Here is a 19,299-nt window from a genome sequence, read left to right as displayed (position 1 = left end):
TTTAAAAAAAAAAATGATTTTTGCATTTTCAGAACAGTTTTTGTAAGTACATTTGAACCTGAATTCTCATTATATGTATGCATTACAGTAATGAGAATTTCAGATGAAAATGTGCTTTAATTATGCATAATTTCACAGTGCAAAAATACGTTCGTGATCCTAAACACAGCATTCATTTCATCTTTATGTATAAAACTAATCTTTTATTTATTATTTCTTTTGATTTTGGGGTGAAATATGACCTGAACATGTTCTTGACAAGTTTTGTGAGATTTACCCATTTTCTAATCACGAGATTTCATTACATCTAGCATGGATCAACACCATTATCCAGTGTTTATAGAGTAGTACAATAATAAATTAATGTTCTGTGGTGTAATGTAGATTTTTTTTATATATATATAAATATATTTTTTATATATATATATATATATATATATATAACATATGCCATATCAGTTTTTACCCTTAGCATTCTGCCATCAGAAAATAACTGGAACTACTTGCACTGTTTTAGCAATGACAAATTTAATGGCATCTTTTGGTTGGAAACCTGTACAGTTAGTTACAGCTTTACTGTTTTGAATATGACAGTTATGCTGTATATCAAATTATTTATTTTGCTATCATCATTTTCATGGAAACCACCTGGTACAGATCCTTCTAAATCTGCAACAAGTGTTAAGAATGTTGTTGTTTTTTTTTTTTTTTTGGTGAAATGACAAGCATTAGATGCAATACCAGCATAATTTCAAATGCAGAAACTAATGAGAATTTATTGTAGTTTTGCCAAGGATTCCTCTTTAAGCTCTAGTCATTAGAAAACCTTCAGTCACCTTACATTTACTACTTCTAGTGTTTCATAATGTGAGGTTTAAAAATCTTTAACTGTGTGTGTGTGCATTTGCTTTTATTTTTACGCAACTCGTCTTTATTCTCGTCTCATCTTGTGTGCTTTATCTGTTTCATGGATTTGCATGTGTTGCTGTGAGTGATGATGGAGCCCTGGACTAGGGCGCTTTGAACTCTGGGAAAGGCGAGTTTTATCAGATGTCATAAGTTCTAGTTGTAAAGTAGTCCTCAGACTGAGTGAGCGAGTGGTTTTCCAGCATTGGTGTCCGATTTGAAGTTTTTTGAAAATTTTAATCCGTTATTTTTCCACCCTGCTAATTCTCATCTCCATTTGTTCAGGTTCTTTGTTGTCGGCAAAACGAAATGAAAACTAAAATCGAGAATAACTCCTTTTTGATGTATTTCTGTTTTAAATGTGTTGTTTTGTTACAAGATTTATCTGAGAAATAAAGTGTTGTCTGTTAACTGTCCTGAAACTGTCCTGATGTATTTCTCAATATAAGAAGGTTTACTTTACTCTAAAGAATGTTTGTTATTCTGTTTTTAATCCAAACATGTTGAAACCAGAATTAGCCACCAATACAAAATTTCAAAAATCAGCAGCAAGACTTTCTACTCTTCAAGACTTCAAAATTCATTACAGCGGACAGTTGAAAGAACAGATTTACAAATGTGAATCATCTTCTGAGCCTGTTTTTGCTAATAAGGTTTAAACTAGAAGCCTTATTAAAATTCTTACCCCCAGTTTCACAGACAAAACTTAAGATAATCCCAGACTAAAATGCATGTTTAAGATGGTTTACCTGAAAGGAACTTGCACTTATATATCATAAAACAATGGCACTGACATATTTTGTCTCGAGATACACACCAGTAATGTTTTATTTTTCTAAGGCACTTAAAAACCCTGATTAAACTAAGGCCTAATCCTGGCTTAATCTAAGTCCTGTCTGTGAAACCAGGCCTTAAAGTTCTTAGTAGATTTTCCTGAAAAGTGCTCACTGACTTCTTAATGACTTTTTTTGCAGCTGAACCGATTTAAATCTTGTGCACCCGAATTTCTAGAAATTGCTCCTCTTCCCATTTTTCTGTGCAATATGCAGATGATACTGGAACTAGCTTGAGGCGATCAACAATCTGGGTAAGAAAGAAACAAAGACTTTAAACTCAAGTTTTATTATTATTCCAATTCTGTATCTTAAGATGTAAGACTTGCATCTTAAGATACAGTATTGGAATAATAATAAATGGCCGTAAACTTCCATGTACTGTTATGTATGTGTAAAATAAGTTTCCAGCAAAAAATAAAATAAAAAATACTTTAAGAAAAACTTGTAGAAGTACTCATCATAAAGTCATCTGGCTTGTATTTAATATGTTTGCTATTATTATTATTAATATTAACCTTCAGTTATGCTGATGTCTACGCACTTTGGCTGCATCTGAAAACGCACACTTTCTTAATTATACTTATCTTGAATAAGTAATTACGTGAAGACAGCTAAAAAAAGGTATGTTTTATGTAGTATGACTAATCTGGATGTACTACATTCACCATGTTGTCATTATCATGTGACCTACCAGCGTCAGTTACGTCCTGTGGCCTCATGGGATAGTAAAGTGTCCATCGTATGCACACAGAATCTCACCAGAAGTAGGTCATCCGGGTACATTTTGCCTATACTTTTATGAGTACTGTGAATTCGGACATACTTTTGTCACATACTGTTTTTCACCACCTATATAGTAGGAAATTATGTGATTTCGGATGCAGCCTTTGACTTTTATCATACATGGGTTTCTGTGTACAGCAGATCACAAGTTTTAGGCTGAATTCCTCAACTCAGCAAAGTTTAGATAACCCTGATTGCAACATAAGTTGCAATTTCTTTGTTATATACTATTATCCTAAACGTTATTGCTCGGTTTCACAGATAAAGAGCCTAGTCCTAGACTAAAATACATGTTTCAGTTGTTTTAACTGAAAGCAACTCTTTTTTTTTTTTTTTTTTTTTTTTTCAAGATGAACACAAGTAATGATTTTTTTTCTAAGCCAGGTTTATAAAAGCTACTTTAATGTCCAGATTGAACTAAAGCCTAATCCTGGCATATTCTAAACCCTGTCTGTGAAACCAGACCTTATTGTGCATCTAGTAAAATCTTATGTTGTACTTTTAAAGTGATGTGATTTTTGGTACTTTTAGACCACATTTGTTTGCTCCGGGCTCCTCCTATATGCATTTAAAATAGAAATTCGTCAGTCTTGTCAATGCACACTACCATATACAATAGATTATCCTCAAAACTAACAGACAAGGACTAAAAACCACCAACAAAGTCTTTAAACAAACCAGTTCAAATTTGTGTAACTGATGCAATAGGACATCATGCTATTTGTGTGTGCATGATTTGTGAGTGCGATTGTGACAGATCTAGTGATCAGTGTCATAGTGAGGGTTATATGCTCGTCTTCAGACAGAGTGGAGTCCGGGGTTCATGAAACTGAGCATCTCCCAGGACAGAACCCTGTGGCACTCCAGTAAACTCGTTAAACTCAGTCTGCGACGACCCTAATGGCACACCCTTCCCCTTGTCCGCCAGACAGACATCCGTCATTGTATCTCTATCCCTCCACTACAGGGGGGATGGATTGACTGATCTGCAGTAGCATCTCACTCCTGGAATAGCAATGGGAATGTTTGTATAGTGGCTGTTCACCTTCCTAGCTTCAACCAAACTTGGCAACTTGATATTCCAGGACATGCTTAGGCGTACATGTTCTTTCTCTGGGAATCGAAAATGTTTTTATTGTGCATGTGAGTGTGTATTTAAGGACAATGTCGTGTCTCTGGCTGACGCTATGTGCCCAACATGTTGGCACTGCATCTGAGATGATCTCATTCTGTAATGTCTGTAATCATTAATAACTTTCATATGACACCTCACTGATGACATCTCAGCTCATTTTCTGCTGTGCTCTAGTCACGGCGCCGGCAAGTATGCATGGGTCATTCCCTGGGATCAGATCACAGTCGGCTTTTTAACCAGTCAACGATTTTAAAGGCACGATATACTGGGAATAAGGCCGCCTGTATGCTAGAGTTTGAATATGTTGATTTGAATGGCTGTATCCCCACTGTAAACCACATCTTTACTCAGTGGTGTTTAGGTGCCTGAAGTTCTTTCACTGGGTGAAATAATTACTTTAAAGGAGTGCAATTTTTTTCCCCAACAGTTCTCCTGACTGCTATTGTTTGGACAAACAGGTCATTTCTCTATAAACACACATGAGTCAATGTTTTTGTGTCGGGCTGGTTTCGAAAAACAGTCATGTGATTTCTTGTGTTTTATAGCGAGCTGATTTTTAATAGTTATCAGCTTTTGTTGCACATGTAAGCGTGAGGAATTTTACATGATTGTGCTTAAACCGCCAGTGTGTTTTTGTCAGGGAAAGGGCATAAATAGTTCTAGCAAAAACTTGATTTATGCTTTTTAGAGGGATTATAGGCTTTTGGGGCATAAACTCGATTTGTAGACCCCTTCTTCTACATTTTGTCAGCTTATTGAATCTGTTAATGTGACAACGACACAAGTCCATGTCTATACATTCTCCTCTTCAGTTTTCTATAGGGTTCAGGTCAGGGAACTGGGATGGTCATGGCAGAATTTTGACCTTAATTTTGTGATCAGTGACCCATTTTTGTGTTGATTCTGATGTTTGTTTTGGATCATTGTCCTGATGGTAGATCCAACCACGGCCCATTATAAGATTTCTAGCAGAGCCCGTCAAGGTTTTTTTTTTTTTTTTTATCTGTTGTTTTTTGATAGAATTCATTATGCCATGTATCTGAACAAGATACATGTTCAGGACCTCCGGCAGAAAAATAGGCCCACAACAATAAGATCCAGCAGTATATTGGGTGATTTTAAAGGGGAACTATGCAGTTTTGTTTTGCATAATTTACCTTAACTGAACAGCTTCGGAGTCATTGGAATGGTCATATGACATTTTCCGGGTTGAATGGTGGCTGTCTCGCTTCCCCCTAGTGCCTGTGAGTGGAAAAACAACCCTTGCAACTTTGGGCCGGTGGGCGGCCTCAGCGTCAGGAAGTATCGCGTGATATCAGGTCTCGCGATGTAACGAATTGCTTTACGGCACTGCACACATACATTTATATGCTTGCCTTCTGTGTATCATACATACCTCAGGGACATGGCTCTGTGCGTTCGCCGGCTTCTTTGAAAACAAATGCACATGACCAGAGCGAGAAGATGGGAGGGGGGAGAGTCGCCAACGAGTTTTTACGACAGTGTTGTCAAATATCTATTCCGAAGCTGTAGGGGGAGCTCTATAGAGAAACCTGCGAGCAAAAAGCGAAAAAGAAATTGCCAAAACTGCATAGCGCCGCTTTAACGTTCATGTGGATACTGCCAGTAACCCACTCACAAGGGATTTCAATTCTTGCTTAGACCGTTTTGGTCTTCAGTAATATGTGGACTTTCCAACTCACTCAAAAGGCCACACTCTGGACCTTGTCTGCTGTTCAGGTGTTACACCTCTGGACTGTAATGCAGATGTAATACCCATATCTGATCATAAATTGCTTTCTTTTAATGCTAATGTTACACTCTCTAAATCCAAACAACAACGCTTGATGACATTTCGGAATATAAAAAAGATTGACCCCTCAGTTTTGACTGCTGCGATTACTGATCTTCCACTCAGTGACCATCTCACATCTCCTGACAGTTTGGTCTCCTTTTATAATTTTGAACTACAGCAGCTCCTTGACACTCTTGCACTTCTTAAAACTCAGACTGTATCATTCACTCACTCTTCGCCCTGGTTTACTCCTGAACTTCGCCAGCTCAAAACCAGAGGCCGGCGATTGGAACGCCTTTATAAATGAACTGGACTTATGATATATAGAGAGCTGTATAGTGAACATGTTCATCTTTATAAAGATGCTCTTCATGCTGCCAAAAATGTTTTTTATTCACATTTAATTGAGTCTGGAGATGGTAATACTAAAGCACTGTTCTCAACTGTAAATCGTATTCTGAAACCTCCCGACACACTCCCCGCACGCCTGTACTACACTCCCCGCACGCCTGTACTGCACTGCTCAATGTGATAAATGTCTTTCTTCAATGACAAAATAACTACCATCCACCAACAATTGGGCTCTTTGGCTACCCCTTATTGTAGTTCGCCACACAGCGTCTCAATTAATTTTCCCCTCTCCTTCCTTTCTTCTTTCAACTTGCCATCCGAAGAAGAGATTTCTCAGTTAATTAACAAATCTAATTCTTCCACGTTTACTTGATCCTATACCAACTCATTTGGTAAAGGCCTGTTTTTTCCTTCTCTTTCTTCTCTTATAACTCGTATTATTCACACTTCTTTTAGCTGTAACACACACACACACACACACACATATATAGGCCTAATATATTATATTATACTAATATATTATATTATACATATTCCGTCCCATCTCAAAAAAATTCTTGAAAAAGCAATGGCACAAGTTCATGCTCACCTTAGTAATAATAACTTGCATGAGTGTTTTCAGTCAGGGTTTTGTTCTAAGCATAGCACGGAAACTGCCCTAGTGAGAGTAACTAATGATCTGTTAATGGCTGCTGATGGCGGGTTCTTATCTATTCTTGTTTTACTTGTCTTGAGTGCAGCTTTCGACACAATTTCACACAATATTCTCTTGAACCGTTTATCCGATATTGCTATCACTGGTATTCCTTATGCCTGGTTCACTTCATACCTTTCAAACTGTACACAGTTTGTACAACTAAAAAAAATTTCATTCATGAATAAGTTACTGTATTTTAGTTTGAAAAAGGTTTTTTTTTTTTTTTTTTTTTTTTTTTTTAGGGGATTTTATGGTACTTAATTATCAAATTTGAGCTTGATATCGAAAAAAAAAAATTTGACCGCGGGGAGCTCAAGTGTGTCTCTTTTTTTCAGGACCATTTCATCCTTTCGAATCATGTCCATGATTTTTATATATGTATAGACATTTCTTTTCATTAAGGTACACTAACCACTAAAGCTTTGGAAACTATCTAAAAGCATAACCCCTTTTTTAAGCAAAAATGTGAATGAGACATTCAGTCAGTTTGCTGCTGTAAGGAGGTTGTGGTTGCTGTTGCTGGTCTGAGGGACAGTATAGAGATCAGGTGATAATCTTCTCTCTGACAGCAGCTGTTGGTGGAGTTCACATTCCCACGTGTCAGACTGACTGAGAGTGTGATTTTCTCGCCCTCTTGAGCTGCTCTATTCTTCACTGTCTCAGGCGCCGAGCAAACAAGTCAGGACTGCTTTCACACTCACTAGAACTTTAGTCTTCTGTCTTTATACTTCAATCCATGTGATGTTTAGTGCTTATAAGTAAAAGACTTTTGTAACTATCACTTTTTGTTGCAAGGCCTTTATATGTGTATTAATATGTATTTGCTGTCAAATCAATTATTCACATCTAACATCACATTTTGTCTTTATATAATATATGTGACCCTGGATCACAAAACCTTTTTACTATACATTGTATGGGTCAAAATTATCGATTTTTCTTTTATGCCAAAAATCATTAGGATATTAAGTAAAGATCATGTTCCATGAAGATATTTTGTAAATTTCCTACAGTAAATATATAAAACATTTATTTTTGTGAGTGAATGCAGCAGAATCGCGAACATAAATGGACAACTTTAAAGGCGATTTTCTCAATGTTTCGATTTTTTTGCATCCTCAGATTCCAGATGTTCAAATAGTTGTATCTCTGCCAAATATTATCCTATCCTAACAAACCATACATCAATGGAAAGCTTATTTATTCAGCTTAATTTAAAAAAAGTGACCCATGTGACTGGTTTTGTGGTCCAGGGTCACATATGTGTGTGTGTACATAATATTGTATTTAGATGTATATTAGGCCTATTAATGTATATGTGTGTGTGTGTGTATACATGCATTCATACACACACATATACATGTGTGTGTGTGTATATATAAATAAATACACACACACACACACACACACACACACACACACACACACACATATACATATATAGGCCTAATATATATCTAAATATAATATAATCCCATATTTAGTATTACAACAGGACCTAATTGTATGCAATTATTTAAGTTGTTTAAGATTTGGTCCTTTTGTGATGCATTGTTTGACAGACACATCATATTGAGTTTTTATCGGGGTTGGAGCTAAACTCTGCAGGACAGTGACCCTCCAGGACCAAAGTTGCCCATCTCTGGTCTAAACCTATCAGAGCATGTCTTTCCAATAATCCAGTTGTCAGCACAGACCATCAGGACTGACTGTCAGGTCTGTATTTTACACAGGACTGAGCTATATCCGTTGTGAAGACAGTTCTCTGGATATAACCGAGCCATTAGCAGCAACCTCTTTTAACCTGTCTGCAGTATATAGCGCTAAATGGAAGTGTCTAGCTCTAGAACATCTGTCATTGGAGTTGGAGAGGGTTTTTTTAACTGACAGCTGTCTCTCTTAACATTCAAGGTCAAGCTGTGTTTTTTATGTGCAATGCCATGCTGCCCTTGTTTACCTTCTAAAGCTGAGTTCACATGACTCTAGACAGCAAGAGCTCGATACACAGCATGTCAGTTACCACAGAAACTCATTTCAGACCAGGTTATGTAAACAAGCACAATTGTGTTTACATGTGTGCACTACTGTACACTACCGTTCAAAAGTTTGAGGTCGATAAGATTTTCTTTGTTTTTGAAAAAAGTCTCTCCTGCTCTCCAAGGCTGCATTTATTTGATCGAAAATACAATCATATTGTGAAATGTAACTACAATTATTACAATTTTAAAATTATACAAATATTTTTTATTTGAGTATATAGTAAAATGTAATGTATTCCTGTGATCAAAGCTGAATTTTCTGCATCATTGTTCCAGTTTTCAGTGTCACATGATCCTTCAGAAATCATGCTGATTTGCTGCTCAGGAAACATTTCCTATCCATGTTGAAAGCATTGTGCAGCTTCATATTTTTGTGGAAACGATGATTTCTTTTCCAGCATTCTTAGAAAATTTGTAACATTATGATTGTCTTTGCATTTCTTGAACGAGATGAATATTTTGTACATAAAGTGGTTAATTATTTTTTTGTTTTTTTGCACAAACAAATCACTCACGTCATAACCTTCATAAAATTGAGGTTAAAACACTGGAATCACATGGATTACTCTCATGATGTCTTTACAACTTTTCTGAGGTTTACGGGTTAGGAACGGCATGAGGGTGTGGAATTAATGAGAGAATTTTCATTTTTGGGTGCACTAACCCTTTAATCTACAATTGTTTAACTAATTGTAATTATACGACTGCTTTCTCCCATGCAGGTATTTATTTCCCTCAGTTATCTCAAGAGTTTCCTACTGGCATTACTGCAGTAAAAGTGTCAGGTCAGTAATCTGAGGAATGAATGTGTAAAATGATTGGCTCAGGGAGTTTTTGGTTCTCTACTGTGCACATGCTGTCGTCACTGAGGGACATTCAGTCTAGGGGTTTTGTTATGTAATAGTTTATTTCACAATATTTAACACTGGACTAAATTATTATTGATTTTGGGGGAAATTAAAATGCTTTTCATTTCAGGGAAATATACTTGTTTTTAATTGTTATAAGTGGTGAAATACATTAAGATACAGTACTAGAATCAAGATACAAAAGTCTTAAAAGGGATAGTTCACCAAAAAATGAAAATTCTGTCAGTAATCACTCACCCTCATGTTGTCCCCGTAAGACTTTCGTTCATCTTCAGAACATAAATTAAGATATTTTTAATGAAATCTGAGAGCTGTCTCACTCCTCCATAGGCTTCTATGGGATCGAAACTTGACGGCCCAGAAAAGTTAGTAAAGACATCGTTAAAATAGTCCAAGCGACTACAGTGGCTCAACCTTAAGTTTATCAAGCGACGAGAATACTTTTTGTGCGCAAAAAACAACAAAAATAACGACTTTATTCAACTATTCATTTTCTTCTGTGTTTCTCTGACTGAGTTCTCGTAGTGTAACAGCGCAGCGCTTCTGGGTTGTACGTCAGAACGTAGGCTCACTATTGGCCAACATTACACACATGACCAGCGTCGGCCAATAGTGAGCCTACGTTCTGACGTACAACCCAGAAGCGCTGCGCTGTTACACTACGAGAACTCAGTCAGAGGCTCACACAGAAGAAAATGAAGAGTTGAATAAAGTCGTTATTTTTGTTTGATTTTTTGCGCACAAAAAGTATTCTCGTCGCTTGATAAACTTAAGGTTGAGCCACTGTAGTCACTTGGACTATTTTAACCATGTATTTTCTAACTTTTCTGGCCCGTCAAGTTTCGATCCCATAGAAGCCTATGGAGGAGTGAGACAGCTCTCAGATTTCATCAAAAATATCTTAATTTGTGTTCCGAAGATGAACGAAAGTCTTACGGGGTTGGAACAACATGAGGGTGAGTACTGGCAGAATTTTCATTTTTGGGTGAACTAACCCTTTAATTCTAATGCTTATAACATTTTAAAAATGTGAGAGAAATAAGGGGTGTTTATTCATGAGAAATAAGTTTGATATGAAACATATATTTGAATTCTCACTGTTGCCACAAGGAGCGCTATAGCGTACATTAGCATAAACTGTCGTCTTATATGGTAATGTTATTAACATACCCTTTGTTACCACCAGAGTAATGCAAGAACAGTAAGTGTGCTTCTGCAGGAAGGCTGCGTCCAGTAAGGCTACATATGTCGGCTGCCACGTCATCATGCGCCGCCGAAGGCCGTCTCAATTTAAAGGATCCTTATTTCTAGACAACAAATATTCTCTATGCAAGCATGTAAATGAAGAAACTCACTGCGCCTTAAAATTGTCCAAATGAGGTGCCTAAAAACAAAAACACCAATTAGGCAAACACTTCAAAAAGCAGCACACTCTAACAATGAAGGGGAACCACCAATTCCATGAAAAAAAAATATAACTTTAATGAATCCCATCTATAATGGTCCCATCATGTGACCTTTCTCAATGCCTATTCAATTCACATTTATTTGTATTGCGCTTTTCACAATACAGCTTTACAGAAAATGCATGTCTACATTACAATTTAGAGTGATCTGTAATCAGAGGTGACTGTGTCCAAGTAATGGATTTCAGAACTGTAAATCACGTTGTTAGCTAATATCACGTATTAATTTAAGGCAGAAACAATGAGCTCACTGAAGTAATTATTCCAAGTTGTGACCATAATGATTACAGTATAAAGAAAATTTAGCATTGGTGCATGTCGATTCAGAGCCTGTGTCATCTGAAGTCATAGCTGAAATCATCTCTTCACATGTGTTGGGCATCTGAAGTCTACGTAAGAGGCTGGATCCAAACTGGAGCTGAAGTAATCTCTAGTTACCTCAGGATGGGCATCCCGAGATAAAACAGAAAAGCAAATGGAAAATAATTAGTGTAGCTGCTGTTCATAACATTTCAAGCTTATATAACTGGAGTACAAGGTTATGAGATGCATTATGTGAATGCTTGGCTAAAGAGATCTATCTGTCTTTAATCTAGATTTAAACTGGGAGTGAGCCCAGAACATTATCAGGAAGGCTATTCCAGAGTTTAGGAGCCAAATGTGAAAACGCTCTCCCTCCTTTTTAGTGGACTTTAGTGGTACAACAAAAAGCCCAGAGTTTTGTGATCTTAAAGAGCGTGATGGATAGTAGGGCGTTAGAAGATTGGTTAAATACGCAGGAGCTAAACCATTTAGGGACTTATAGGTCAGTAGCAATACTTATACTTCAATATAATTGATATGAAACTTAATAGGTAACCAGTGTAAAGATGTTGCTTTTTTAAGTGTTTCTCAACATGTAAATGAAGACACAAATGTTTGGCCAAGGCACTGCATGTGCATGTTTTCTGTGATACATACTTAGTATGCATTCTTGTGTTACTGTGTTGGTTACAAATCTCTGCATACTCAAGGGGGTTATAGAGCTACCATGTCTGATTTGACTCGAATTGAGTGGAGGTGAGGAGCCGTAAAGGAGTTTGTAAAATTCTCTTCAAATTGTTGCTCCATCATAACAATAGATAAAGCAGTTTGCAGAACGATTGGATGGATGCTTGTGCCCTCTATAACGCCCCTTTTGATAAAAAGTGAGAATGCACAATGTAGTACTTGACTACTTGTATTATGATTTGCGCTTCAGGATGCATCAACATGTAAAAATCAAACTTGCATAGTTAGAAGCATTTGATTTGCTAACTTGTGCATTTTTTTTTGTAAATTTTAGGCCACTATTGTATCTAATAATTTACTTGCATAATCGTATATCTCTTTCTCTTTTTATGTAGTGTACTGCAGCAGGAGACACATGGCAAGACATCTGAAGGGCTCCTTACTGGTTGTCTTTCCTTGCTGACATCACAGATGTGTTACTGGGCAACTCTTACACATTCAAGTGGTTCCCCATACACTTCTACAACAGCAGGTGACACTGGCCGAGATGATCTGAGATCAGCGTTCACTTACAGAGCTTTATATAGCCAAGTTGTCTGTGTTCTGCTGTCCAGGATTAGACATTGGTAATTCACCAATTGCACAGAGACGTCTTTGCCACGTCTTATCATTCCTTTAGTCATTTGCTAAGGCATCGCCTTTGCTATTACTTCAGTTTACAGCTTACCTCAGAATATACAAAAGATTTAGCTATTTGGTCTGCAAGTAACTACTCAGCAATGCCCTAGCTGAAGAAACACCTTTGCAACCACCTGACAAACATCCTGGCAAAGAGTTTTGTTTGGGTAAGCAAAGCACCACTCACACAAACATCAGGTTTTCAAGGATGCAAAGGTGGTGGTTAAGGGGTTAAGCCTCAGGGCTGGTAACCAGAACGATGCTGGTTTGAACTCAGCAAGAAATGTGCAATGCATTTAATCCCAGGTTACTCCTGTCCTATAATCACAAGTTCATGTGGCGTGCTATGAAGACCTCACATGTAAGTTGTGAACATCTATCTATATCTAAAGGCCTCATTAAGATACTGCTCTGTGCTTCCAGGGTGGTGTTATGATGAAGGGAAGCCTTTATTGCTCATTTACAGATTCAGAGTGAGACGAGCGAGAGATGCCCTCTGGACATCACACGTCCCCGTTAGCACTGACACGTCTAAGATTTCTGGCACCAAAACAACGTCACGCTTCATATTTCAGGCACAGGTGCAACATTTCAGCAGCGGGTCGAGTAACCGGGAGAGCAGGGCTCAAAGAGAGAGAGCAAAGCTCAGTAAGAGTAGGCTACATTAGGACCCTGAATGAGGAACAGGACACTTCCTAATAGCTTTTAGTAATGTAGGATAAGAGCAATGTTAATACTGTTTAACAAGGAGATAATTAAAGAGGGGGCTTCAATGTTGGCATAAAGCGTCTTATACTGTAGTTTTGCTTTTTAGGAAAATGAGTGATGTAAGAAGAAAAATGTACCCCCCTGTTGCCATATTCTCAGGAAACTATACTAGATTTTTACATTACAGTACATGCCCTTGGACAAGTTGCTGAGGTGCTACTAGGATATTATTGGTGGTTGCAAGTTTGTTGCTATGTAATTATTAGGGTGCTCAGAGTGGTTGTTAACACATTGCTATGTGGTTGCTTACTGGCTAAAAGTCAAAAGAACCCACTCCCAAGTCCCTAGATGACCCGGGTTGATCCATAAGTTGCCTGTTTTATTGTCTTCCAGGTGAAAATCAGCTAGCCAGATCACAAGGGAATGTAATAGCACGCTGAGCAGAAAAGGAATATTAGTGCTAATATTAGCAATCACCACTAAAAACAAAAACAATGAAGTGCACAGAGTCTAAAGTTCAAGCGTTTCACTGACTCGTCAAAGCACTTGCGTTTATTATACAGAGAAAGAAAAAAAAAAGACAAAAAGCATCACGATTTTGTAAGGATCATATCACAACATTAAATAAACATTCCGAAGCATTTCTTCATTATAATATGGTCAAAAGACATAATATACTTTTCACAGATGTTGAACTTAAAGGATTTTTTTTACAAGGCTGGAGAATGCAGACATGTTCCCGCAGAAAGGTGCCATGCACCGCGTGGTTGCAGCCCACGTCAGGCGCTGTCAAATAAGGCTTAAAAACGATTATGAGCCCATTACGACCTCTGTATGTCAATATTATGAAGCACTAATGCAGCACTGAAATGGACTTTGACAGAACATCAAAACATTTGCACACGCCTTTACAGATAATGCATAATAGATAAGGCTCAATAACTCCATGTTGCCATGTATGCTTAAATATGTTATGCGTGTTGCATACATGCTTATATGATTACAAAAAATGCCCTACATGGCACCCAAAGAACTGAACCGTACACAGAGCACTCAGGAAAATAGAAAAAAATTGTAAAATAATACAAAATGTAATGAGAATGACAGAAAGAAATGAAGAGAAAAAGGCAATGAAAGGTTCATAGGCACAGAAGTTCACCAGGTCAGAGAATTTCCACTCAAGTTTCTTTCCAAAGCACTTCAAACAGCGTAGAGTTGAATGAAAACAGTATCCTTTGAAGTTATTTAATGAAAATATCATAAGCCATCCTAGCAGGCTGCAATAATGTACTTTGAAGTTGTAGTGGTTATATACAAAAAAGTAGATCATGTTCTACAAAAGGTCAAAGGTTCATCTATTCCCTTTGGTGAAAATGTCCTTTTTTTACGTGTCCATTCAATGTTGTTCTACCCTGGTCACATGATCACCGTTTCTGTGTGCCGGGAATATGAATTCAAGAACTGTTTGGCTTTAAGGCCAGGGCTTGATGGGCAGGATGTGTGGGTGATTTTGCTTGAGGGGGTATGCTTTGCCCACCTGGATGGACGGCGTTGATTGGCTGGTCTAGCAGGACGGGAAAAATTGCTACTGCTGGGGGCAGCAGATGACTCGTGGTTGACCTGGAGGGGAAACATTTTTAATGTAAATATCTTTGTGCATAAATGGTTTTTCATTTTTCATTTTATGTACCAATATGTTTCTTTAATTGGCAGGTTAGAGGAAACAGAAAAGAAAGTAGTGTAAGGGAGAGAGGGGAGAATGGGATCGGGAGCACTACAGCTCAGAGCAGGGTTCCTCATTCCTGGTCCTGGAGAACCACTTTCCTGGAGAGTTTAGTTTCAACTTTATTTAAACATGACTGAAGTAACTAATCGAGGTGTTTGGGTTTACCTGAATTTAATTTCATTTAAAAATAAGTGGAATTACCCAATCATGTTGGAGCAGAGTTAGAACTAAACTCTTCAAGAAAGTGGCTCCCCAGACCCAGGAATGAGGAACACTGGCCGAAAGCATGAGCACTACCATTGCACCATCACTCAGACAAGGATGAATACTGCATTGTAATTTAGTGTGTGCAGATCACATTTGAATACCCTCTTCACCTGATCGGTGTCCAGTTGCTGGGTGAATGTGGCCCTCTGACTTCTGTTGTTCTCGATTTCCATCATTTCTAGAAGTTGCTCCAAGTTGTCATTTCCTTGTCTCATCTTATCAACACCAAGCCCTGTTTGTATCTTACTGAAGTTTTGAGTTTCTGCTGCCAGAATCCTCTCCACCATCTGGTAGTCAGACAATAGGTCCTCACCCTGGAAGCCTGCTTTGTGGGCTTTTGGCCCTGGAGGCGCCTTGTGATTCTTCGATTTAAGGTGAGACTGTGATGGGCTTAAGTTATATGCCAAACCATACTGTTCAAGAGTACTACCACCCCTCCCACTGTCTCTGTCTCCATTCAGGAGGTGTTTAGAAGGACCAGCTGCCCAAGGCTCTTGGCTGGACTCCAGTTCTGTTACCAGTATGTCACAGTTTGCAAGGCATTTCTGGACGGGCGCACGTGTGGATGCCCGCTTGGCGTCAAACTTGCTCTGGCAAATAGGAGTGCTGGTGTGCCTCGGAGGTTCAGTGGAGACAACGGTGGTCACAAGACCATCCTCTATCAGGGTTTTCCCCTCGTTCTCCTGCAACATGGCACCAAACTTACGTAACACTGATGGGCTGCCAGATTTCCTGTCAAGCAAGAGGCACTTTCTGTCAGGTTGTTGTGATGACTCATGGTAAGTGGAACGAGGGGTTACAGGAGAAGCATCTCTCTGTCTGACTGCCAGTTTGGAAGCTGCATTTTTAGGGGGAAGCTCGTTTGATGAAACTGGGTCTTTCCAGCTAACATGGCGGGCTTGGGAGTCATCCCAACTTGATTTCTTGTTCTTGTTATTCTCAGCCTCCTCAAACTCATCCAGAACTACACATGAGGCAGCCCTGAAGTGAAAAGACAAATCAACCAAAATCAATCAAAAGTAGTCACAAAAGGGAATTGGGCGAACACTTATAATTGGTCAATCATCCAACAAGAAACATGCATGATGATAAGACAAACAATCGGATTCATTCTGATGAATTGAGATAGGAAAGGCTTTACCTGTTTGTCACCAGGCTAGTCTTCATGCTATCTTGATAACTGTGTGTAACTGGATATACCTTGGGGTTCTGATAGCAAAAAGAGGGAGATATTGGATTTAAGAGGGATATCAAAGGTACCAAAACCTTGGGGTTTAAGAGTCTAGATGAAGGATAGATTGATAAATAGTGTGAGAGGTACTCACTGCATTTGGATTTCCAAGATTCCCTAAGTTCTTTCCAAAATGCGGGCCCTGTTGGAGATATCCATTGAGGATGTCTAGGGTGGCATCTTGCCTTTCAAGATCATGACAACTGGCAGGATAATGGCTGCCGTTGCTCAGGGAATTAAGTGTGTAATTGTTGGAGCCATTATAGTAATCACTGGGGTGGTGAAACCCAAGGCTTTGCATAACTGAACGATCTGCTCGTACTTCATTGCACTGACGAATTGGGAGGTTGTTGTTGGGGTGACCATGGGGTTCATGATAACCATTGGCCTGGTGTCTATACTGAGAGTTGACAGGGAGCAAAGTAATGTCCAGGCTTTTGTTGTTTGTGACATTGCTTGTGCTGCTTTCGCTGGCTTCTCTTCGTGCTTTGACCTCGTTGTACAACTGAAATACATATCATAATATTAGAGACAAACTCGGTAGCTGCAAAGCATGATTTTTTTTTGCCTACATGAAAGCAAATGTTTCAAATGCACAAGTCAGCAAATACTACTGGTATAATGTCTAGACATGAAATCTTTGCTTAAAAAAACAGCATGAGGTTTCTTCAGTAAGGGGTCAGTGAGAAACGTTATTTGCTTAAAGGTTAATCAGTCTGCCAATAACAACATACTCACTTGAGAGAGAGAGAGTGAGTGTGTAAATGTTTTTGGGTTGTCTGTTACTCCTATCCCTTTGGGTTTAATAAACTTGTTTACATCTGTCAAAATCATAGACCAGATGGAGGGCGAAGCACCTATTATTATATCCAAGAGATGCAGCCAACTTTGGCAACAGGAGGTCAAGGCCCTTTCAGCCAATCACGATCCTAGTTAGTGGCCACTATCACAACATAAACAACTTCATGGACTCTAGTAAATGCAGGATTGCAGTGCTACTGGATCTTTTGGCATTGTTTATAGTCAAATCAGAGCATCATATTTTTTATGTTTATTTACATCTTTAAATAAGGATATGGATGAGTTTCTCTCTCTCTCTCTCTCTAGATATGGAGATGGATTCTGTCACACTGACTGGCGTCGCTGCAGTTGAAAGTTTTTCTCACCTCTTCAATCTTCCTCTGCATGTCCTGTAGCTGATCTTCCCATTCCTGCATCTCGGAGTCAAAACTATCAAGCAGGTCAGCTCTCTCTCCACCCCACACACAACTCCTGGGCTCCGGCCCACAGTGCAATTCCAATGCGGCCATTCTTTTGCGCTTGCTTGTCTGTGCTCAGAATATTATGCTGCAATTCCTGAAAGGTCACTGGAGTGACCACATTGGCAAGTCCACCAATACCTCTATGAAGACAAAAAAGACATTCATCACTGAGAAACAGCCTATTGATTATTTAGAGTACTCTTAAGTAAATAAATGAATTCTACTGTGTCAACTGTGGATTGCTTTGCAGTTCAAAGGTGTAATGAGTCTAAACATTAGTGAAGTCTTCCTGATAGTTTTGCATTCAAGTAGACTTATAAAAGGAAACAAAATCCCAGCTATTTGCTCTGGACACCTGCTTTAAAACTTTGACTCATTTCTATATGCATTCCCTGTCCTTCAAACCAGCCCTTAACTGTCAAAATTGTCAGCACGTTCTTTACACACCAACTTCATTAGACATGCTCAAGTTACCTAAAGGGACTTCAGGGATTCTGAAGTCAGTTTTATAACATGGACAGTCTCCCTGGGGTAACCTGATCTCTCTTGATCAAGGGCACAATAGTAAAGGGTAATTGGTTGCCCCTTACAAAATAGGAACCTACACCTTACAGCCAGCTTAAATCTTTAACTATGAAGTAACACCACTTCTTTCGGGATAGGGATGAGGTCAAAGTTCCAAGCAAGTGAAGAACCCTTTACCCGCTTGGATGAGCTCAGAATAGTTGCATCCTTTCCGTGGTAACGTCACTGAGTTATTCTGTAACACAGCTTTGATTTACGGCAGTGATTTAAGGATGGACTTTTCTGCCATCAAGGAACATGACACCCAGTTTAACTCATGAAATTGCCAGAATGTACCGCCATATTACGTAGGCATTGAGGGATATTTATACCGTTTGCAATTATGTGTCATAAAACTAAAAAGACATAGAGAGTAAGTGTGTACCGGTTTATATTACAACACAACATGCATGCACACTTACTATACGTAAATCTAACTGATCACAATAGTCATACTACTAATACTGTATTTACAGACAGTTCCAAAAAAGATTTACATATTAGCAAGTACATGCACTTACGTATGTAAATACAGTAATGTAAATACTTTTAGAGTAAAGAGTGACCTGCTGAAAGGTTCTTAATGTTGTATAACATTGTCAGCCCAAGTGAAAGATCACAGAAAAGTTAAAAAGCTTCTAAGGAGTTACAAGTAGTAGTAATAATTTCATACTTTAAAGGCTTTAAAAGACTGTTCCGTTCTTGTCTACAAGCTTTCTTAATCCTTACCAGTTAAAATTATTGGTTCCTCCGGTAATTCCCTCTCATGAGCTTGTGATGAACTGATGCTCCAGAATATGAGTATGTTGCTCAAGTACAGGTTTGTCTCTTAAATCAAGATCACTCTTGTTTCAGTGCCACCTCTTCTTTGAAAGCTCCTGCACTCGACCAGCATGTAACAGCGCAAAAGACCCCGGAGTCAGATGCCCCACGGCGTGACGTAAAAGTCCTGCGTATAGGAACTTAAATGTTTCCTCTGTCCGGAGCTCAGGGGTA

At 38.5% G+C, this 19,299-nt stretch overlaps 1 protein-coding gene across 1 annotated transcript; it reads right to left on the bottom strand.

Moving 5' to 3' along the window:
- Nucleotides 1-13,764: 13,764 nt before the first annotated feature.
- On the bottom strand, nt 13,765-19,174 carry LOC307146126 (uncharacterized protein). The gene is made up of 6 exons (XM_079849978.1): nt 19,033-19,174; nt 17,644-17,879; nt 16,572-16,982; nt 16,388-16,455; nt 15,357-16,227; nt 13,765-14,873 (listed from the first exon to the last, which is right to left on the bottom strand). Exons 2-6 carry the CDS (start codon nt 17,785-17,787, stop codon nt 14,670-14,672), a joined length of 1,698 nt encoding a protein of 565 aa, XP_079706104.1. The 5' UTR covers nt 17,788-17,879; nt 19,033-19,174; the 3' UTR covers nt 13,765-14,669.
- Nucleotides 19,175-19,299: the final 125 nt, after the last annotated feature.

Source organism: Squalius cephalus (assembly GCF_949319135.1).
Source record: "Squalius cephalus genome assembly, chromosome: 18".
Classification (NCBI taxonomy): Eukaryota; Metazoa; Chordata; class Actinopteri; order Cypriniformes; family Leuciscidae; genus Squalius; species Squalius cephalus.
This window is presented reverse-complemented; position numbering and strand designations above follow the sequence as displayed.

Bases quoted from the DNA above. Each gene is read 5' to 3' on its own strand.
- LOC307146126 (XM_079849978.1), bottom strand. From the start codon at position 17,787: ATGGCCGCATTGGAATTGCACTGTGGGCCGGAGCCCAGGAGTTGTGTG. The intron at 16,983-17,643 runs GTGAGAAAAACT...TATGTATTTCAG, and splicing joins TGCAGAGGAAGATTGAAGAG to TTGTACAACGAGGTCAAAGC. The intron at 16,456-16,571 runs GTGAGTACCTCT...TTTTGCTATCAG, and splicing joins ATCTTGGAAATCCAAATGCA to AACCCCAAGGTATATCCAGT.